Below are 22,188 nucleotides of genomic sequence, written 5' to 3' on the forward strand. Positions count from 1 at the left end.
CTATTTTTTCTTTAAAAAAAAATTTTTTTAGGCGGTATGGGGGATCGACCCCAGGACCTCATACATGGGAAACAGGTGCTCAACCACTGAGCTACATCTGCTCCCCTGAATTTTTTTTTTCTTCCTGCTTCTCAGTCTGACTCCATTTCAGTGGTCTTCGGGTTTGCTGATTCTTTCCTCTGCCAGCTCCAATCTGCTGGCAAAACCCTCCTGGGAATTTTTTATTCAGTTATTGTGGTCTTCACCTCTGTTAGTTCTGTTTGGTTCCCTTTTAAAATTTCCATCTCTTTATTAAGATACTTATATTGTTCATTCATTGTTTTCCTATTATCCTTTAGTTCTTTCTCTGCATTTCCCTTCACCTCCTTGAGCATATTGATCATTTTTAGAAGTCTTTATTCAGTATGTCCACAGTCTGGTCTTCTTCATTGGTGTTTTCTGGATTTTTATCCTCTCCCTTTGGGTGGGCCATCATTTTTTGTTTCTTTGTCTTGTAATCTTTTATTGCACATTGTACATTTTAATATTTTTCAATGTTAACTCTGAAAATTTCCCCTGAGATGTCCATTTCTTTGCGTTTGTAAGCAGCTGGTGATAATGACAGATTTTCTTGAGTGTCGGCCCTTCTGGCAGGAAGGTCTGCCCCCAGCGAATGCAAAGCGCAGGGTCCTCCCTGTCTTTACTGGGCCTGTGCCTTGTCCTGGGCTTGAGCTTTCTCATGGCTTAGGAGCCCCTGTTTTCAGGTGTTTGAATGCCTCTTCCATTTCCCTGTACAGAGGTCTCCCTCTCGCAGGTGTTCCACTGCCAGCCTTACAGCAGGCGAGCCTTGCCCCAGGATGCCCACCTCAACTGTTCCTTACACTGCTCTCATTGTCTCCAGCTGCTTTGCTTGGAGACCCAGTTCTGGGAAGGCAGAGCACAGAGAGGAGTCTCCCAAGTCGGACCCTTAAAGGGAGTGTGGCAGGCTCCAAACTGCCCTAGAGAGGGCATGAGGCAGGGGTCAGGAAGGGCGCCAGGAGCTTCTTTCAAGGTTCCCCAGAGCTGCGCTTTCGTGAGCTGCCCAGCAAATGCAGGCCTTCAGCTGCCCTCCAGCTCTGAGGACATGTGCCATCCATAAGTCCCGTCTGCCACCTTTGTCTGGGGCAGGTTGGAACAATGGCTGCAGGCCCCAGTGATCCCAGGTCACTAATCAAAAGCCATGGTCAGCAGTGGCCATGCTCGCCCTGGACCTTGGGGAAGTGGATTTTTAAATCCCTTTCCGGCACCAGCAAGCTATACCGGGGGCCGGCCCCCACTGCTGCCTGCCGTGAGAGTGCGTGGCGGGTGTCAGTCTCTGCTGCGTGGGAGAGCATTTACCGTAATTTACCAGCCTCTCCCTCCCGCTCTTCCCTGGATGCTGTGTGGGGTTCTGCTGGACTCTGGAGTTTTGAAATAGTTGATTCAGCAGACAGTCCCTGCTTGTTTAACAGTTGTTCTGCTGGAGGGACTGATTCCTGAAGCTTCCTACTCCACCATCTTCCCTCAATTCCCATACTTTCTCTTTTTTCTGTCAAATGCTCCTTTGCCTGCCTGGTTCCCATGATCTGCTCATCATCTGATGGCATTCTGAGCTTTTCCTGTTCTAAGGAGGCTTATTGTTCTTGTACTCAGTCTGTCACAAAATCAGTCCCCAGTGTGTCCAGGAAGAGTTCTCCTCTGTGCACAGTTGGCTTCCAACTGGAAGTGAGCTCATCCATGAAAGGGGACTATTCATGAGGCGAAGGGCTGATGACAGCGCTCAGGCACACTTGTGACTCCTGCAGGGATTTAGCTGGGGGTGGAGACACTGCTTTTCTCGGCTGAGTTCTAGAAACCTCTGGGGAGGCTGGTTCTGGCCGGGGGACCTCTACTGGCCTCACAGTATGCAGGGGCATTGCTGGGGCTGGGGGCTACCGTGGACATGTTGGTGGCTGGCTGGTGCCTGGTGGCATTTGCTCATACCTGTCAGAAGAGGCCCTTGTCACAGCAGCCTCTGCACCTCATCTCCTGCCCAAGTGCCTGCGACAGCCTCTCAGCTGGTGTGGCTGCTCCCCCTCTTCCCCTGCTGCAGCACGTCCTCCACACAGCAGCCTGGGTAATCTTTTAAAAACAGAAATTGGATTATATTCCTCCTTTGCTTACTATGGCTTCTCCCTCCACTTAGAATAAATCCAAGAAGTTTGACTGTGGCTCCCAAGGCCCTGAGTGACCGTCCTCTGACCTGGCCTTGCTTGTCCCTCACTCCCCAGGCTCTTGCAAGCAACCAGTAGGTGTCTGGCTCAGTGGTGGGCCTCCTCCCGCTCCCAGCACCGTGGGCCCTGAGTGAGGGAATGACTTTTCCCACCCACAGCATTGTAATTGCCTCCAGGGCTAGGGCCATGCCACTTGAATCTGACCATCTCTAATTGAGCACCTACTATTTAATCCTCTTCTCTAGTTCCCTCACGTGGTTGGTCCTCAATCAATCGTTTCTGACCAAATGGATGCATGGCTTTGTTTATCCATTTTACAGTTTTTCATGTATTTATTCATTCATTCAACACATTATGAGCCCTCTCCTAGGTCCTGGGATGCCGTCATGAGCACATAGAATGAAGTCTCTGTTCTGATGTTCTAATGGAGAGACAGATATTAATTACAGAAGCAACATATATATGCGTGTATCAAGAAAGCTAAACTGGCTGGAGGATAGAGTGACGGGTTATTTTAGTGGGATTAGTTGTCAGGGATTCTTCTCTGAGGAGGTGACATCTGAGCTGAGACCTGGGTGAATGGGGAATGAGCCTTCCCAGACATCTTAGGGAGACGAGCGGGAAGCACAAAGGTCCTGGGGTGGGAGGGTGCCACAGACATGCTTCTACAGGAGCACCCAGGAGCGTGTTAGTATTGCTTTCCTAGGCGACTAGAGTGGGGTTCAGAGTGAGGGGAGGTGCCCCTTAGAGAGATACGGTCAGGGGAGACTCAGGGGGTGGTACCATCTTCCACCCAGTCTTCAGGATGAAAACCTGAGAGTCATCCTCAATGACTGCCCCGCACCTCAACATCCACGATCAGCTGCAGGTCCTGCCGGCCCTGTCTCCAAACACATCTCGAAGCTGTACACTTCTCCCCATCCGCACTGTCACCCACTGGGCCACCGCACCTCATCTCCTGCCCAAGTGCCTACAACAGCCTCCCAGCAGGTTTGCTTGCTCGCCCTCTTCCCCTGCTGCAGCACATTCTCCACACAGCAGCCTGGGTAATCTTCTAAAAACAGAAATCAGGTTATATTCCTCCTTTGCTTACTATGGCTTCTCCCTCCACTTAGAACAAATCCAAGAAGCTTGACTGCGGCTCCCCAGGCCCTGAATGACCGTCCTCTGACCTGGCCTTGCTCGTCCCTCACTCCTGGGCTCCTGCCCGCTAGCCCTTCCCCCTGGCCGGGGCTTCTGCCTGGCAGGTCTTCCCATGCAGAATTCATAGCACTCAGCTCCTCACAGAGGTGGTCTCGGTGTCTCCCTGCCTTGTCATTCTCTCATGGCCTCCTGCTTATTTCATTTGCTAGATCTTTTCACCCTCTGAAATGATCTGGTTTATTTGATCACATACCTCCCACCCAGCTCCCTGCCTCTAGGGTGTTACTTTCACAGGCACCTGGTGTCTTTTCTGTTCCTAGACCCGATCACCTAGTACCTGACACCTGAAAGGCACTGGACGAGTATCTGTGAGTGAATGAGAAGAGAGAGGCTTCACCTGCCTCGTTGCTCCCAGCAGGAGCAAGACAGCCAACAACAAAATGAGTCGATCCGCACTATTTATGGATTCCATATTTGCAAATTTGCAGTAGCTTTAGTGCCACAGCTTTTGCATTTTTCTGCTTTCTGTTGGTGTTTCACTCTGTATAATGGCCCCCAAGTGCAGTACTGAATTGCTGTCTAGTGCCCCTAAGCCCAAGAAGGCTCTGCTGTGCTTTATAGAGAAAGCACATGTGCTAGATAAACTGTCCAGGCAGAAGTGGTAGTGCTGTTGGCCTTGAGTTCAAAGTTAGCGGATCAACAATACATGTGCAATATGGTGTGCACAGGAAACATAAAGCAAGGCTAGGGACTGAGGAGTTAATGGCATGTTGTGACCGGAACAGGACACCAGATCCTAACCCTGTATTTCTCCCACAAACAGTGGTTCAAGATTCACTAATTCCAAATTCAAAGTGACTCTATAGAGCATAACTATGTGAATAATTAGAATCGTCTGTACCTGGGAAGCTTCTGAGCAGACCAGTCTGACGGCTCACAGTGAGGTCCCAGGCAGGTTAAGACAGTAGCCTCAGAGCTGCTGAGGCCAGGGAGGTTTCCTGGAGGAGGCGAGGCTTCCTGTGCAGGCCTCATCACAGCTGCCTTCTGCCCTGAACCTCTGCCCTCCAAACCTCCCTTGTCCTCCACCTCCCAGGCTGGCAGAGCTGGGTCCAGCGTGGACTTCAGACACTGACAGATCTCAGTCTTAGAAATTCCTTTTCTGCCTCTTAAGGGCTGAGTGGGCATGTTTCCTAATTTCTCTGAGCCTCAGTTACTGCAATTTGAAAATGGCAATAATAATAGCACCTTACTTAGTGCTTGTGCTGAGATGCCATGAAGTCATGTCTATAAAGACCCAGCAGGGAAGCGGACTTGGCCCAATGGATAGGGCATCTGCCTACCACATGGAAGGTCCGTGGTTCAAAGCCCAGGTCTCCTTGACCCTCGTGCAGCTGGCCCATGCGCAGTGCTGATGCGCACAAGGAGTGCTGTGCCACCCAGGGGTGTCCCCCGTGTAGGGTAGCCCCACGTGCAAGGAGTGCGCCCCGTAAGGAGAGCTGCCCAGTACGAAAGAAAGTCCAGCCAGCAGCAGACTTGGCCCAGTGGTTAGGGCATCCGTCTACTACATGGGAGGTCCACGGTTCAAACCCCGGGCCTCCTTGACCTGTGTGGAGCTGGCCCATGCGCAGTGCTGATGCGCACAAGGGGTGCCCTGCCACGCAGGGGTGTCCCCCATGTAGGGGAGCCCCACACGCAAGGAGTGCACCCCATAAGGAGAGCCGCCCAGTGCATAAGAAAGTGCAGCCTACCCAGGAATGATGCCACACACACGGAGAGCTGACACAACAAGGTGACACAACAGAAAGAGACACAGATTCCCGTGCCGCTGACAACAACACAAGCGGACAAAGAACAGCAAATAGACACAGAGAACAGACAACCAGGGTGGGGGGGAGGGGTGAAGGGGAGAGATATAAATAAATTAAAAAAAAAAAGAAAGTGCAGCCTGCCCAAGAATGGCGCTGCACACATGGAGAGCTGACACAACAAGATGATGCGACCAAAAGAAACACAGATTCACGGTGCCACTGTTAAGGATAGAAGTGATCACAGAAGAACACAACAAATAGACACAAAGAGCAGACAACTGGGTGGGCGGAGGGAAGGGGAGAGAAATAAATAAATGATAAATCTTAAAAAAAAAAAAAAAAAAGACCCAGCACATAGAAAGCATCCATATTGTTAGCTCTTATTAGCTTCTATTAATTTGCTATTTTTTTAATCCCACCCCTTTGCGCCTTTTTTTTTTTGCTTGCTCTCTGCTCTCTGTGTCCATTTGCTGTGCGTTCTTCTGCGTCTTTTGCTTGTCTCCCTTTTTTGTTGCGTCACCTTGCTGAGTGGGCTCTCTGCGGTGCTTGGGGGCGGGCAGCACTCAGCAGCTCTCCGTAGCGCTTGCAGGCCGGCGGCTCTCTGCAGCGTGTGGGCCAGCCTGCCTTCACAAGGAGGCCCTGGGATGCAAACCAGGGCCTCCTATATGGTAGACGGGAGCCCAACTGATTGAGCCACGGCCGCTTCCCTGAACTATTAATTTTGAACTTCCTCTAACTCTTCCAGAATCTCCCTCCCCTCATTTGGCAGCCCTTCCACTGTGTCTTGCATCGTATTTGGATGCCGGATTTGTAGACCTCCTTCCCTAATTTCTACTCCTAAACCACACTCACTCTTGCAGCAGCTATGGTATGAAATGTTTGTTTAGTCAGGCCCGTTCTTGTCAAATGGTGAAACTCAAAGTAGCCCCACTTCTACCTCTTTCCTCAAGCTCTCCTTTTCCCTCTCAGGAATGGTACCCTGTTACACTAGGTGCTCAGTCTTTTCATGTTACATGTTATCATTGAGAGAAAGTATTGACTAATAAACTAATTCATACTATGGAGTTAATGTTGTCTTGTTTTTTCTTTGTTTGTTTATCTCTCCTCCCCATTGTCTGCTCTCTTTGTCCATTTGCTGTGTCTTCTTCTATGTCTGCTTGTTTTCTCTTTAGGCAGCACTGGGAACTGATCCTGGGACCTTCCGGAGTGGGAGAGAGGTGCTCAATCTCTTGCACAACCTCAACTCCCTGGTCTGCTGTATCTCTTATTGTCTCTCCTCTGTGCCTCTTTTTGTTGTGTCATCTTGCTCTACCAGCTCTCCACTCAGGCCAGCTTGCTGTGTGGGCCAGCACTCCTGTGTGGGCCAGCTCTCCACTGAGGCCAGCTCATCCAGCTCTCCACTCAGGCCAGCTTGCTGTGTGGGCCAGCATTCCTGCATGGGCCAGCTCTCCACTGAGGCCAGCTCACCACGAGGGCCAGCATTCCCTCACCAGGAGGTCCTGGGAATCAAACCCTAGACCTCCCATATGGTAAACAGGAGCCCAATCGCTTGAGCCACTTCCACTTCTTGTTATCTTGGTTTTTAAAGATAATACAGAGAAAGGGAAATTCTTTGTTTTTTTTTAGATTTATTTTATTTATTTCACTCCCTTCCCCCCCCCCCCCCCCCGTTGTCTGCTCTCTGTGTCCATTTGCTGTGTGTTCTTCTGCGTCTGCTTGCATTATCAGGTGGCACTGGGGAACTGCGTCTCTTTTTTGTTGCATCATTGTACTGTGTCAGCTCTCCGTGTGTGTGGCACCACTCCTGGGCAGGCTGCACTTTTTTCAGGCAGGGCGGCTCTTTGCAGGGCACACTCCTTGTGCGTGGGGTTCCCCTATGCAGGGGACACCCCTGCGTGGCACGGCACTCCTTGCGCGTGACAGCACTGCACTGGGCCAGTTCACCACACGGGTCAGGGGGCCCTGGGTTTGAACCCTGGACCTCCCATGTGGTAGGCGGACGCTCTATCAGTTGAGCCACAACCACTTCCCTAAAAAGGGCAATTCTTCACCCAAAGAATAATATATATTATTATCCCAGTGGTGGGATTTCATACGCTGATGAAGGAGATGCTGTTGCGCTCTCCTGGTTTCTTCAATTCCGTGTTTAAGGAGTTGCCTGCCCTGCTTCCTTGTGTACAGGCCCACTTGGATTAATTGTCCCTTCTGTTGCTTTTCTTGTGTCTGCCTGGGACTGCACGCTCCTGAGGCAGGGGTGCCTCTGGCCTGGCCCCAGGATAGCCATGGGCGTGCTGAGGCCGTGCCCCCCAGCAGAGGGAGCGAGAGCCCCACGTGCTGGAGGCCCGGTCCCCGTGCCGCTCCGCTCCCCCACGCACAGGCAGAGGCGAGCTCCTCCGCTGGCCTGGGAGGCAGCCCTCCCTGTGAGAGCCTGTCCCACCGCAGACGAGGTCCTGGGCCCAGCCCTTTCCCACAAAGGAGAAAATAGCAAGAAAAACAGATCCCAGCTGATACCCTAAGCCCCAGGGTCCGCTGGGACCTGGTCCTGGAGGAGCCGCAGGAAAGCCTTCCCCCCCGGGCTCCAGGCAGTCGGAAAGGGGAGAGGGCCTCGCTGGCCAGAAGTTGCTGCCTCCCTCGGCACGCCCCCCACCCCCGGCAGTCTTCAGCCCCCCTCTCTCGTAGACCATCAGTGCCTAGGTGTGGATCCTGGGCTAGACATGCCCCCAATCCTCAGGCTGGATGGCAGCACCAGAAGTCATCCCCTCCATTTTGTTCCCATTTTAAAGCTCTTCCCAAAGGGTCATTCTCACTCTGCCGATCATCCCCACATCTAAATGGCCTAGAGTCAGCCAGGTGCCCAGATGGAGAGCTTGTTTTGGAGTGAGGAGACCTGGGCAAGTTATTGCCCATTTCTGTGAAGCGAGGATTCCATCGTCTTTCGTGTCATCTCGCACGGTGGCTGCAGGTGAGATATGAATGGAAAAGGGCTTCGGACGGGGTCAGTGTGGCACGAAGGGCAGGTGTGATGGTAGCGAGGGGAGGGGCCCTGGCCTCCTTCCTGCTGCAGCTGCAGCTCTGTTCGGTCCTGCTGAGGCTGCCCCAGGACCTGGCCCCCCTCCAGCTGGTGACGACTGTGGCAGTGTCCCCCACCCTTCTGCCCAGAACTTCTTGGATCTGAGAAGACATGTGGGCAACCCTGAGCGGCAGGAACAAGACCTGAGCAAGACCAGTTAAGAGCTGTTAAGCTGTGTTTGTTGAGCATCTAGAGAGACTGGAGTTTTCCCAGGTGTGAGTTCTTCCAGGGCTTTGAAGGGGCAGGAGCTGAAAGGACTAGTTGTGACAGCACCCCCTATCGGCAGGGTGTTTACAGAGCATTTTCACATGTTTTATCCCATTTGATCCTCCACTCTGAAATAGGAATTTATCTGGTGGACCTGAGGCCAAATTCAGGTCTTCTGACTTCCAGTGTGTGCAGCAGGCCCTGGTTATTCTTCTGGAGACATAAGAAGACGAAATGGGCTTTAATTACGCAAAGGGCAAAGATTATATTTAAGAAAGCCTTTCAATGGGGATCCAGTATTTTATGCATGATTGTTCTGTAAACCTACAACTTCTTTAATTGAAGAAAGGGAGGGAGGAAGGAAGGAAGAACTTCCATTCAAGGTCCCCCTTGGTGGTTGAGGGTACAGGGTTGTACAATCAAAAAGGGGGGATGAGGGATGGGTGGAGGCACCACACAGTTGGAGTCATCAGGGTCCTCAGTTTCTCCATTGGAATGATGAGGAAATGGAAAATGAGGTTCTAAAGGTCTCTTCTAGATCGGGGAGGGGTAGGACACCTGGTTTCTCCACCCCCCAACTCGTTCCGCTTCCCACCCCTGTAATGGAGCAGGTGGTCCCTGATGGGGGGAGGAAGCTCATCACATGAAGGAGAAAGCCCAGGCCCTGCCAGCGCTGGACGCCTCCCCCTGCACACCCAGGAGCCTCAGAAGCTGTTCCCATGCTCAGGAGGCCACTCCATCCGTCTCAGAGGCTGCACTGGAAAAAAATAACTGGGCAAGCTGCTGCCACTGAGCTGGCACTCGCTCCGAGGCTGGTGTGTGGGCAGAGGACACGGCGGCTGTGGGCTGGTTTGATTTGAAAGGAAGTGGGAGCTCCCGAGATATGGAAACCTGTGTCATCTCTGGCCCATGGCAGCCTTATCCGTCCACCATGCAGGATACAAATGGTTTCATCTTCAATGTGTATCATGACATAAAAAAAGTTCAGACAACTCTGTCCCTTGACATCTTCCTATTTTCTTCAAGGAACATATCACAAACTGTAATTGTCTTATTTATTTCCTTACTTTTGTGTTATCTGTTTCTTCACCCAAAACGTAAGCTATCTAGAGGCAGGGATCTTTTTTATCTTATTCCCAACCCAGAGAGCAATGTCTGGCACAGAAAGCACTTAATAAATGTTTGCTAAATGAATGCACACATGCATGCGTGAATGAATGGATGAATAGACAAAAATATCTAGCATGCAGTAAATGCTCAGCGGACGTAAATTTTCTTTCCAGGGAATAATTCCTAATTAGATTGGGGGTGCAGGGCTGGAAAAGATGGAGATGGGGGATGGTTCAGTGCAGGGGAGTGAGGGACAGGGTCAAGAGAAGGGGAGTGTGGGCAGGTATTTTCTGACACTGTGTCAGCTGGAAGGGGAGGAGTGGTTTGTCAATCACCTGGCTGTTTCGGTCAGTGCATGTTTGTGTTCCGAATCGCTGCACAGAGCTGTTGTCTTCTGTGCGGCCTTGGGCAGATCAAATGACTGCTTTGAACCTCAGTTTCCTCGTCTGTCAAATGGACCCTCATTCTGCCAGTGTTTTCCCACCTCATGAGGGCCGTGGTGACGTGATGGTGAGATTGCCAGTAGGAATGTGTCGAGCCCATGGGAGCGATTTGGGAGTCCTCATTACGACTCCCAAGGAAGTCCTTTGTTATTTTCTGTGATTGCCTTTACCAGCATTAACCAAGTTTCCCTCCTTCCGCAGGACAGATGAGCAATGCACTGCCAGCTCTAGCCTAGCTCCTCCAGCCGGAAAGACGTGTCCCTCCCCGCGTGCGGGGGCGCTGGACCGGGCGGGGACCCAGGGGGCCCTCGTGGCAGCTTGGCAGCGGCTCCTCACCCTCTGCCCTCCGCTCCCGCAGGTACAAGACGGTGGTGACGCCCCGGAGGGCCGCGGTGGCCATCGCCGGCTGCTGGGTGCTCTCCTTCGTGGTGGGCCTGACGCCCATGTTCGGTTGGAACAACCTGCGCGAGGTGGAACGCGCCTGGGCGGCCAACGGCAGCGCGGGGGAGCCGGTCATCAAGTGCGAGTTCGAGAAGGTCATCAGCATGGAGTACATGGTCTACTTCAACTTCTTCGTCTGGGTGCTGCCGCCGCTCCTGCTCATGGTCCTCACGTACCTGGAGGTCTTCTACCTGATCCGCAAGCAGCTCAACAAGAAGGTGTCGGCCTCGGCGGGCGACCCGCACAAGTACTACGGCAAGGAGCTGCAGATCGCCAAGTCGCTGGCCCTCATCCTCTTCCTCTTCGCCCTCAGCTGGCTGCCCCTGCACGTCCTGAACTGCATCACCCTCTTCTGCCCCTCCTGCCACCAGCCCAGCATCCTCACCTACATCGCCATCTTCCTCACGCACGGCAACTCGGCCATGAACCCCATCGTCTACGCCTTCCGCATCCACAAGTTCCGGGTCACCTTCCTCAAGATCTGGAATGACCACTTCCGCTGCCGGCCCGCACCCCCCGTTGACGAGGACCCCCCGGAAGACAGGGCCGAGGACTAGACCCGGCCTCCCGCGGCCACCCGCCCCTCGCCCAGCAGCGGCTCCGCCCGGCCGGGCCTCCCGAGGTCCCGGGCCGCCCCCCCCACCCTGACCTCCCCCCCCCCCGCTGGGCTGTGGGGTACGGGGGAGGCTCTGAAGAGATGCCCATGGAGCAGCGCCCCCCAGGGGGCCACTTGCCCTGCACCTTTGGGTCCTAGAGGAGGTGGCAGGGGGCTCAGTGGGGGAAGGAGCCTGGCACCCCGGGGAGGAGGAAAGTGGCTTGAGCCTGGCCCACGTGTTGCCCTTTAGGGCCAGGCGGGTCCAGGGGAGACTGCGACTGCAACAGAGCCATCTGCGCGGGGGACAGCGTGCTCGGGCCCCCACAGTGAGGCAGGGGAGTCTGCTGGTCTCGGGGCGGGGGCAGCCGGGGACCGAGCTCACGGAGGGAAGGAGGGAAACAGAGGGTGTCCTGGCTTGTTTTCCTGCCTGTTCTGTCTGAGAAGGTGGCCAGAAGTAGCTACAGGGCAGGAATCAAGGGCGCCCCAGCCCCCCCGCCCCCAGGACTCCGTGCTTCCATGCGGGGTGCCAGGGTGCCTGCGCCCCTTGCCCTGAAGAACCCAGGATGGTACTTGGGAGAGGCAGAAAGAGCGGGCCCAGCAATCGCTTCCCACGTTTTCTTTATTCTCCACCAGCCCTTGGACCCTGGGTCGGGGGCTAAGCGTTCTCCCTAGCCCTGGGAGTGAGTGTGGGGCAATGAGTGTGGCTCTCACACAGCCCCCAGGGGGCAGCACCGAGCCCCCATTCTTGCCTGGCGCTTCCCTAGGAGACGCCTGGGGTGCGACTGCCAGTCACCTGGGCTCCACCTGCCGCCGCCACCGGGCTGGACTCTCCCAGGTGACACCCATCTCTGCTGCCTCTGGCCAGATGCCCAGGAGAATCACAGATGTGCCAACTCTTGGGAGCGTTCTGCCTGTCTGGGGAGGGGGGTGGGCAAGGGAAGGGTCCTTCGGGGTTCCCAGCGATGACTGTGGACACTCCTGGGATGAAGCGACAGACTGGCCCAGGCCGGAAGAGACCCCCCGCTGAGGTGGGGGGTGGGAAGGTCCTGCTGGCATTTGGTGCCCCTGGCAGTGAGCCTGGGTTTCAGGGCTCAAGTCAGATTCTAGGCCTCTGGGGCCCTGGAAGGGATCAGCCCACACCCTGCCAGGCCTGAGCCCCTTGTTTGGAGGGGGCACGGGGAGGGCGTCGCGTTGTCTGGTCTTGAGTGTCAATGCCGACTCCAGGCCCGCCCCTCTCTGAGAGGTGGGGTCTCCCTGGCCCCCAGGGAGGACCACGAAACTATTAATAATAAAAGACTGAACCCTCAGGGAGAGCACAGCGCTGGCTGCCCATCCCCCCGCCTCCCCCCGCTGGAGGGCAACGCGACCACCTCAACAGAGAAGATGCAGTGGTGGGGGGGAAGGAAGCTGGGAAGGGGAGGGGGCCACGGAGGCGTTGGGAGCAAGGAGGGGGCCAGAGAGGGTCTGTTCCTATAGTTACATACTCAGTGGGGGCGGGGGCAGACCCTGAATCTGAAAGCAGGATCCTGAGTATCGCAACGTGTCTGGAAAAGCCCCACGGCGTCCTGAGACCCCTCCCACGGGCACCTTCCTCATGGTGACGCATTTAAGCCCCCTCACGGCGACGCTCGCTGTCACAGAGGCCCCCGCACTCCAACTCCACACACCTTTATTGGAGCGTGTCTTGCTCAGAGCACAGCCCTTTGCAGGGACGCTGACGTCTTTCCCCTCGTGTCGGGGGAGCCTGGCCCGTGGCCCGCGAGGCCCCCGGCTGGGGACTCCAGCCCGTGGGGGCGGGAGGCAGGCTGGTCCCCGGAGCTGCTCCATCAGCCGCTGCTCTGGAAACGGGGGTGTGGCATCTGTGGGCTTTGACTCTGGCCTGGGGTGCCCGAGCCCTCGGGTCTCCCGCCCCTGGCAGAGGACACACCTCGTGGGCCCATGGGGTCGGGCAGAGCTGGGCAGCCACACCCGGCCTCAGGAGGTGCAGATGGGGCAGGGAGAAGCAGCACCCCCTTCCCTTCCTGGGTGCTTCCACCCCAAGGGCCCAGTGCCCAGGTGAGCTCTGCCCACCTCAACTCTAGGACATTTCCTTCCTTCTCCAGAGCCTCAGAACCCCTTGGGGAGAAAGGCAGGGCAGGGACTGTTGTCCCCATTTTTCTGATGGGAAAACAGGTCCAAAGAGAAAGCTCTTGCCCAAGGTCACCCTGAGCCGGGACTAGACCCCCATCCTGTGGCCATCACTGAGTCACCCCCTCCAAGCCTCACCACTGTCGCCCTGGCCCTGCGATGCCGCGAGCCCGCCCAGAGCTGACTCCCCTGCCTTTCGTTCCTCACCCTATACGCTGCTCCCGGGACCACCTCTGCTAGGTGCCACCCAGAGCTAGCAGGGGGTGGGCCCGCCATTTACCTCTCTCCTCATCACAGCCTCCTCCAGTCGCTCCTCAGTGAGTGGCTGACGCTGGAAGAGGTCCAGAGATGGTGCAGGTTAGAGCTTGGGAGAGTGGGGGGCTTCTAGGGACGTGCGGGGACGAGAGGGGCTTGAGGTAACACGCCGCCACCCAAGCAATCTCCCCCTCTGCATGCAGACCCCACGCCCTCCTTTCCCGACGTTGCACCCGCTCTCGCCCGGAGAGCCCTGTGGACAGCCGACCTCAAGTCTTCACGCCCCCTTCTCTGCTGCCTTGCTTTCAGCGCTCAGTCTTGTCTAGTCCAGCCCCAAGAGGTGGCTCCTACTGCCCTCTCATCTGCAGGAGGGTCCCTAAGACGCGACCCTCACCTTTGACCTCCAGCCGGCAGTCCACAGACGCCTCCCCCAGCACGTTGGTGGCCTTGCAGGTGTAGACGCCAGAATCAAAAGGGCTGGGTTTTCGGATCTCCAAGGAGCAGATGCCTTGCTCGGAGACGGCTCGGTACTTGGGGTCTCCCTGGATGTCCATCTTGTTTTTCATCCAGATGATCTTGGCCTGGGGAGCACGGTTGGAGGAGAGCCGAGGCAATCCTCAACCCCACTGACCTCCAGCACCCCGCACCCCCAGGGCCCAGCGGGGCCTGGCCCCTCACCTTGGGCGAAGCCCGGACACTGCAGAACAGCTGGGTGCTGTAGCCAGGGGTGGAGGTGTGGTCAGCCAGGGGCTGGGTGAACGAGGGCGCTTCTGAAAAGTCTCGCTCGATAAACCCTTTAGGTTTGGCCACAATATCTGGGTCCAGGGGAGAGAGTGGGACCAGAGAGTGAATTTGAGGCTACAGGAGTGGAGGACTCTCAGGACTATTGACCTAAGATAATCACTAGGGCTTATATCTCCATATCTCATTTGGTCTGCAGAGCATTCTTCTGGAAGGGTAAGTTGTGTCATCACCACTGGACAGAGGGCCCTTAGTGGGGAGTGACTGGCCCACAACCACTTAGTGAGCTGGGGCTGGAGCGATGGAAGGTCCCATGTTGACTATGGCTCTCTGGGCAAGGGCTGGCAGTCTGGGGGCAGATTTTAGCATCATGTGGGACAGGAACAATCCATTTCATCTCTGCCCCCTTCCCTGGGGCTCGGGGGCAGGACCCCAGATCCTGGGATCTTGGGAAGCAAGGCCTAGCCTGTTTGTCAAGTGGCATAGGAAAGTGGAGCCCAAGTCCAGGTGGGCCGGGCAGGTGAGCGGAGAGGAGGGCCGGTGCCCCAGAGAAACGAGCGGGCCTGAGCAGGGCTGGAGCCCAGCAACCCAGGAGCCCGCGTTTCATTTCTGTTTGAGTTGGGAGACATCCCTGGCTTTCCTTTTTTAAACAAAATTTTCTTCTTAATTCTGTGCAGCTCAGGCAGATAAGAAGAGTGAGGCTTCCCGAGCCCACACAGACTCTAGGTTGGGTTAGGGGTGCTTGGAGTGTGCGGGGTGACAGGGCTTGGGTGCCAGCATTTGATGCAAGAGGGTCACGTGCCTGTGTGGAGACGGTAAACACCTGTATCTCTCTGTCCATCTAGGCTGTGTTATTAGCAAACTCGCCAGAGTCCACCTCTCCACAGGCACGTCATCCTTCAGAGCAGGGCCCCTGGGACACCGTGTACACGACAACGGTGACCACTGGGATGCTGGCAGCCACGTGGCCTCCTTAGAGAAAGTGCACGGCCTCCCAAGGGGTCGTTTGCATGGGTTTGCTCTGATGTGTTTGCCAAAATCAGCCGACCACATCCACTGCTTTACAGCCACTCTGTGGATGGGCGCGCGGAGGTGGGGCGTGGGCTGGGGAGTGCAGCAAATGTTCCCGGGCGAGGGTCGCTGACACACCCGGGGCACGAGGAGATGGGCGCAGGAGTCTGCTCGCCAGGCCTGCCCGGACCCACCTGCCTTCTGGATGTGGGCGAGCGCCTTGGTGACTGCGGCAGAAGTGCTGAGTCCACACTGGTTTTCCGAGAAGACCCGGAAGGAGTACGAGTTGCCCACGATGAGGTCGGAGATGGTGCAGGTGGTCGGGTGGTAGCGCTCCAGCACTGTGAACCATTGCTGCGGGGGCCGCCCTGTCACCCCCACCTTCGCCCCTGCCCCTGCTCCCCAGAGGGCTCATCCTCGCCTCCCACCCTGGGAGGTGGAGCCATCCAGCTTTGGGCCCACGGGGCTTTGAATTGGGAGAATGGGGTGCTGAGTCGCTCAGGTGAGCCGTCTGGGGTCCTCAGAATTCTAGAACCTTACTACACAGAGTGTGGCCAAGGACCACAGCCTCAGCAACACCTGGGAGCTTAGAAATGCAATCGCAGTCCCCATCCTGGGCCCGAATCAGAATCTGCATTTTAACAAGATCCCCAGGTGATTCCTACACGCGTTAGGATTCCAGAAGCACCTCTGGAGCTTGGGAAGGCTCAGAGAGCCCAGTCCAGTCCCCTCAGTCTTCATGAGGAAACGGAGGCCAAAGAGGTAACGGGTTTTGCCAAAAAAAGTCACGTGGAGAGTCAGATTAGCTGCATTTCAGCAAGGGCCCGGCCCCTAGACGCTGGGTGGACCCGGCCTTCCCAGACACCTTGACCGCTTCCCACCCCCACCCTGGGCAGCTTTGCTCCCGCCCCCGCTCCACCCTGCCGGCCTCACCCCTGTCTTCTTGTCTGCCTTCTGCACAGTGTAGCCCAGGAGCTCGGTGTTGCCTGTGTCCCGGGGTGGCGTCCACTCAAGGGTGGCATTGCAGCCCCAGACGTCCAGCAGCCTGATGCTGCCGGGGGGTCCAGGTTTCTCTGCGAGACCAGAGTGGGGGTGAAGGCAGGGCTGGCCACAAAGCCCCACACCCAAGCCTTGGCCGCTGGCCCCCTCCCGTGACCGGCCCCCATCGGCTGTCGGCCCCGGGCCCCGTACCGATGACCAGGACGTCGATGGCCGCCTTGGTCTCCAGGTCTTCCAGCCGCAGGGTGAGCTCGTAACAGCCTGAGTCAGAGCGCTGGGCCGAGCGGATGAAGAGGATGGAGTCCTGGTCCCCCGTGCGCACGTTCACGCGCTGGCTGTCCAGGGCATGGCCGTCGTGTGTCCACGAGGCCTGAGGCCTGGGCTTCCCCTGAAAGGGAGGAGCCCTCGGGGTGGGTGCGGGCAGGTGCTGGGCCCAGTAACCACCTCCAGGGGTCTCTGCCCACCCCCGGTCCTTCCCAGGAGGGGCACAGAGGCTGGCGGCTCAGGTGCTGCCCAGAGCCGTCTCCTCCAGGTGGAGACTCACAAACGAGTCATGGGCACGGCCGAGGGAGAGGAAGGCTGTTTGGACGCGCCCCAGGCAGACCCCCTGGGGGTCCGGACGTTTCCTGGGCTCCCTGACACACCTCAGATGGTGTCTCTGACTCCCACCCAGGAGAGGCTCACCTGGAAGGGGATCTGCAGGTTGACGGCCTCTCCCACCTGGCGGATGTAGGTCTGACGAAGGTGGCGGGGGACGCGGATCTTGGGGGCCTCTGCATCAGAGCAACAGTCCGGGCTTAGCACAGCAGTGGGGGAACCACTGAGGGACTTAGGAGGCAGGCACGGGGCAGCCCTGGGTGCGCGCTGGCCATCTGTGGCCACTACTTGCGGGAAGCGCAAAGCTCACTCTCGAGGTCCAGGGGCCCAAATCCCTTAAGGTCCTCGGGGAGCTGAGAGCTGGGAGGTTCCGGAGGGGGGCAGGGCCCCCGTGGTGTGAAGTGGCAAGCAGCCCGGCACTCCCTTGATGCCCCGGCCTTGCCAGGCTGGGATCTGCCCTGCAGCCCGGGCGCTCCCAGGCTCCAGAGGGGCCCCAGCCCGCTCTCTGTCTCCCCCTGGTGGACAGCAGGTGCTGCACCCTCCCTGCTGCGTTCGCAGGGAGGGGAGGCAACGCCCCCTTCCTAGTAATCAAGCAGCATCCCCACCCCAACGAAGATTCAGAGAAGCCCCTGTTAGGCCCGTTCCTCTATCTCCAGACCATGTTGGGGGAATTCGGGTCTCTCTTCTTAAACAAGACCAGAGCAGGGATACCTCCTCCTTCCTCTGTCACCCTTCCCACTACCTTTCAATCTCACCGCGGGGAAGTCCTTCCTGAGATCTTACTTCAGCCCCCTGCTAGGGTTGGGAGCCTACTTCCTGGCCATCACCTAATCAGGTATAAACACGTGTGGCAGCCACTGGGCATTCCAAGGGGCGCTGCAGCAGCTGCCGCCCGGCTCTCCCTGAGCAGGGGCCAGGGCTAGGGCTCCTCAGTGGCAAACAGGTGGCAGCAGTTGGCCGGTGGCAGGGCAGAAGGGCGGGAGGCAGAAAGAACACCGTGTCTCTTCGGATTAGACGTGCGGGCCCTTGGCTCTGGGAGCATCAGGGTGGAATGCTTTGGTGGCAGCTGCAGGGGGTCAGGAATGCTTGGCAGCTCCAGGTGGCCACTGAGGGACAGCTGAGTGGCCACTGATCCTGCACAGGGCCACTGCCCTGCCCTGCCCACGAGGACAGCCTGGCCGATCCCCACTTGCTCAAGGCCTCCTCCCCCTCTTCTCTCCAGGAAATCCCTCCTGCCAGAGGAATTTCAGTGGAGAAGTGGAGGCAGGGTCTGGCTAGCTCCCAACCAGGAGGGCTTCCTGGCCCTTGGGGGCAGAGTCCGTGTGCCCATACCGCAGCTTCCAGGTGGGGCGGTCACGCTCTGACTCAAAGAACAGGAATGGGGCTTGAAAACTACCAGAGAGGACCCCCCCGCAGCCTGGGGGGGACATGCACAGGGCTGTGCGGAAGGTGAGGTCCTGCCCTCATGGGCTGGGTGACCTGGAGGAGAGGCCTTGGGGACCTCGGAGCCTGCTTCTTCACCTGGAAAATGAGGGGCTTGGCTCAGGGGGATGGGTCGTGATAGTCCACGATTCTAAACCGGTGCATCTCTCAGGCCTCAGAGATGAGAAGCATTTCCTTGAACCCAAACTTGGTCCCCATGGAGGCCCTGAAACCCCCTCTCTTTCTGGAAGTTTGTCCAGAACTGTGGGTTCTGCCCCAGCCTCTGCCAGGAACCGTCCAACCAGCAAGAGGGAAGGTGGAGAAGGCCTCAGGCCACCTGCTCGTCTATGTCCTTCTTCACCCTGGGGCGCTGGGCTGTCCCCGGAGACCTCGGATCAGACCCAATGACTCACTGCCATTAACAGACTGAAACCCGATCAGCCCTGGGAGGGGAGCAAGGGGAGGACTGAGGAGAAAGCACCCTGCAAATAGAAATATTAGCAGTGAGGACAGCAGCTGGCCTCCCAGGTCCTCCGTGGGGCCCTGCCCTCCGGGGATGGAGAAGCCTCTTCTTCCACCGGGTCCCTGGTGGAACAAGGCGGCAAGCAGGGCCTTCTCTCTCTTCCCAAACCTTTGGGAGAATCCGGAACCCAGGCCGTATGACATGAACAGAAAATGAGCTGGAAGGAGTAAGATTAGACAGGAGGAAGAATAGCCTGACTCTGAGCATTGGGAGCCCGAGACCAGTGACCGGGGGAGCTTGAGCTTTCATTTCTGGGGGGCAGGGAGGTCCACCCACAATGCCTGGGGGCCTGGACCCCTCAGGGACTTGTCCTCCTTGACGCTCAGCGGCCCCTCGCTGCGGAGGGACCTGGCACTCCAAGGCAAGACGGCAAGAGCAGCATGTGGCTTGTGCACGTGAGTGTGGGGCGGGGGGTGCCAGCACTGTTCCTCAGCCCACTCGCCTCAGTTTCCCCATCAGATAGGGCGTCTTGGAAGGGTTGGGAGCAGGAGGTGGGAGGACGGGCTTTTACCGATGATCTCTCGGATGTGGATGGCCTGGTCCAGCACGGCCGGGGGGCCAGCCCCTGCTGAGCTCACCGCGGCCACACGCAGGGAGAACTTGTCGCCCAGAGCCAGGTTGCGCAGGATCTGCTGGGTCACCATCGCGGGCCGGGCATTCACAGGCACCCACTCTGAGGCTGAGGGAGATGGAGAGAGGCCTTGAGCCCCGGGACCGTGGTCCCCAGGCCGCGGCCCCCTCCTCAGTGGGGCCTCCCTTCTGGCTGGCGATCTGAGGGTGCCAACCTCCCTTCCCGGCCTTCTTTCCCCACCCTGCCCCTTCCCTGCCGTCTCACTGTCGAATGGCATCAGAGACCCCTGATGTTAGAGCCCAGCTGTCCCGGAATCACGGCCAGAGGTGGGGTTGCTTAAGTCCAGAGAGGGTTGGACACATTTGCAAGGCTACACAGCAAGGTAGAACCAGAGCCAGGCTGAACTTGACTGCCATGGAGGTGGGCAGTGTCCACAGCATGGTGGCCAGGGCACCCCACCCCACCCTCCCTCCTTACTCCCCTCACTCTGCCTCCAGCTGCTTCACCCTCCATCTCCTGCATTGCTCTCCCCAAGCAGAGTCCTCGGAGACTCAGCACCTCCTCAATTTCTCATCAGACCAGTGCCCCAGGGTCCCCAGCAATTCTTTCTCCATTACTTAGAAGTTCCCTGGAGCTTGAGGAGGAGGAGCCTCCGGAGGTCATTTTGGACATCCCCCTGCCTTCGTAGGTACACTGGTGGAGCAAGGGGACTGCTTTCGCTCCCTCCTTCTGTGTCTCTACCCCCACCCCGGCCCTGCGGCAGCACCTGGGGCCCGATCCCTGCTTCCCCCTGGGCTCTCTCCCCCTGGGCTTAGCCGGAGCTCACCTCCCTCCCGGCAGAGCTCCAGCACGTAGCCCAGGAACCCCTGCTTCCCCAGCCTGTCCGGGGGCTCCCAGCTCACGGTCACCGAGCTGCTGCTCACGTCCTCCACGGTCAGCCTCGACGGGGTGCTGGGGACATCTGGGGGAGAAGCCAGGTGAGATGGACGGCCCCTTCCCGCTCCCTGCCACACCTGCCTTCCCTCATCCGCCTGCCCCGCCTCTTGTCACCTTCATTTGGGGGCGCAGGCTTGCTGGCTGCGGGGGCGGCGGGGGCAGGGACCTTCGTCTCAGGCTCCCGGGGCTCCTCCCTGGAGGGCTCTGATGCTGCCACCTCCTCGGTAGGCTCTGCAGTGGGCACCCCGGCAGGCTTAGTTGTCGTCTCCCCTGGAACACAGGTGGGCGCTTCGGAGGGGCCTTTTCCTGTCATCGCTGGGTTCTGGGAGGGGTCTGCAGTGGAGGGTCTGAGCGTCCAGGCTGCCTGGACACCTAGGTGCAGGCTTATATAGTCAGGGGCGGCCCCACCCCCAGCCAAACTATTCCCAGCTGTGGGGTCAGGTCGGGCAGGGACCTGGGGGGCGGGGAGGCGTCCAGTCCAGGAATAGCTCCCGGGAGGAACCACAGGGGCCCCTTGAGGAGCGTGCTACCTCCTCCGTCACCCCAGCTGGGTCTCAGCACCCAGGCACCTGGTGCCCAGATTGGGGGAGGGCAGCGATGGGCGAGATGCCTGGGGCAGGTCAGGGCAACGGGGCAGCCAGCGTCCATCTGGAAAAGGAGCCCGGGTCTGTGTTTGGCTTCTATAGTCCACTTGTGCCCAAGGAGTCTCAGACCGAAGCAGCCTCTGTGTGGAGTGTTCCTGAGGTCCCAGGAACCGGGGACGCCCCATCACCCGGGGACTCTTGTGCTGTATGAGGTGCGGGCTCTACAGAAGGAGGGGGTTCAATGCCCAAGGTGGGACTTGCTGCAGAAAAGTCCTTAGGAAGAGGGACTGAGCCCCCTGGTTACTGCTCCTGTGGGGGAGGCTGGCAAGAACCGGTCCCCCTTAATCCCTGCCCTGGGTCTCAGTTTTCCCAGTGCCTGCGGAGAACATCTTGTACCGTCCCTTAGGCCCTGGGCATGGGATAAAGTCACAAGCAGATCTTGAAAAGACCCCGAAGGAGGACCGCGCCCTGAAACTTCTAGACCCTGAAATAGGACGTGAGCATGGGTACTTGTATGGGGGGAACAAGGCAAGTCTGGCCAAACTTCTAATCATTGATTCACTCATTGATCCCTTCCTTCAACAAAACTTTGACTCGTCGTAATTTAAAAGCCAGAAAGTGCCAGGTGTCAGGGAGGAGGCGGAGGGATAGGGAACGCTCGCAGCTGGTGGGTGTGCGGGTTGGAACCACCACTCTGGAAAAAGTGGGACTATCTCTTACAGCCGCAAATGCGATATCCTGCGGCCCCGCAGTTCTGCTCCTAGAAACTCCAGCGCGCGGGCCCTGGGAGACGCGCGCGAGAAGGTCCTAGCGGGATTATTCGCAGTCGCCACGATCTGGGGAAAACAGCCGTCCATCAGCAGCGGGATGGATAGAGAGCTGTGTGTGTTTATGCAGCTGGAAAGCAAAATACGGAATGGAAGTCCACAGGTGACTTCACAGACGTAATGGTGAGCAAAAGAAGCGAGGCTCACAGAAAGGCCTGTGGTGTCATCTCACCCACATCAAATTCAGAAACAGGCAGAACCAAGCTCTCTTCTTCAAGGTGCAGACATAGGGGGCGAGACCATGAAGCAAATCAAGGACAAGGTTATTCTGAAAGTCAGGCTAGGGGTTGCCTCAGGTGGAGGGACAGGGAAGCAGGCGGCGGTGGGGGCTTCAGAGGATACTAATGACGTCACACTCCCTGACCTGGTGGGGGCTGCTCAGGTTTTCACTTTCTAACACTTCCTTAAGTAAAATACATTTTGTGCCATCTTTAGCATGCATGAGATGTACCACACCTTAAAAATACATAAAAACTGAACCTACCCTGCCCCCGGCCTGGCACCAGCCATTTCTCCCAGGATCCCTGGTTCCCGTCAGAGGGAACGGGTGTTAAGGACCCAGATCTGG

General features: G+C 57.4%; 2 protein-coding genes across 3 annotated transcripts in view; one reads left to right on the plus strand and one right to left on the minus strand.

Annotated features, from left to right (window-relative positions):
• ADORA1 (adenosine A1 receptor) overlaps positions 1 to 12,334 on the plus strand; it is a 41,618-nt gene extending 29,284 nt beyond the window's left edge. The window contains exon 4 of the mRNA XM_004481892.3: positions 10,350 to 12,334. Within this exon, the coding sequence (XP_004481949.1) occupies positions 10,350 to 10,989 (640 nt within the window). The 3' untranslated portion in view covers positions 10,990 to 12,334. The remainder of the gene's footprint in view (positions 1 to 10,349) is intronic.
• Positions 12,335 to 12,679: 345 nt separating this feature from the next.
• MYBPH (myosin binding protein H) lies at positions 12,680 to 20,583 on the minus strand. Of its 2 annotated transcripts, none has more exons than XM_004481889.4 (11): positions 20,324 to 20,582; positions 20,100 to 20,234; positions 19,214 to 19,381; positions 16,845 to 16,933; positions 16,353 to 16,548; positions 16,095 to 16,234; positions 15,356 to 15,515; positions 14,088 to 14,224; positions 13,804 to 13,990; positions 13,435 to 13,485; positions 12,680 to 12,865 (listed from the first exon to the last, which is right to left on the minus strand). In XM_004481889.4, the coding sequence occupies exons 1-10, from the start codon at positions 20,520 to 20,522 to the stop codon at positions 13,469 to 13,471; spliced, it is 1,428 nt and encodes a 475-aa protein (XP_004481946.1). In that variant the 5' UTR covers positions 20,523 to 20,582; the 3' UTR covers positions 12,680 to 12,865; positions 13,435 to 13,468. The 2 variants fall into 2 exon arrangements, with proteins under 2 accessions (XP_004481946.1, XP_004481947.1); XM_004481890.5 differs by having other exon boundaries at positions 12,858 to 12,938; positions 20,324 to 20,583.
• Between the last annotated feature and the right edge of the window lie 1,605 nt (positions 20,584 to 22,188).

Source organism: Dasypus novemcinctus, chromosome 13 (genome assembly GCF_030445035.2).
Source record: "Dasypus novemcinctus isolate mDasNov1 chromosome 13, mDasNov1.1.hap2, whole genome shotgun sequence".
NCBI lineage: Eukaryota > Metazoa > Chordata > Mammalia > Cingulata > Dasypodidae > Dasypus > Dasypus novemcinctus.

Coding starts and splice junctions, on each gene's coding strand:
- MYBPH (XM_004481889.4), bottom strand. CDS start 20,522: ATGACAGGAAAAGGCCCCTCCGAAGCGCCCACCTGTGTTCCAGGGGAG. Junction 19,382..20,099: donor GGAGCTCTGCCGGGAGGGAG/GTGAGCTCCGGC, acceptor CATCTCCCTCAG/CCTCAGAGTGGGTGCCTGTG. Junction 14,225..15,355: donor CGCCCACATCCAGAAGGCAG/GTGGGTCCGGGC, acceptor CCCTGGACCCAG/ATATTGTGGCCAAACCTAAA.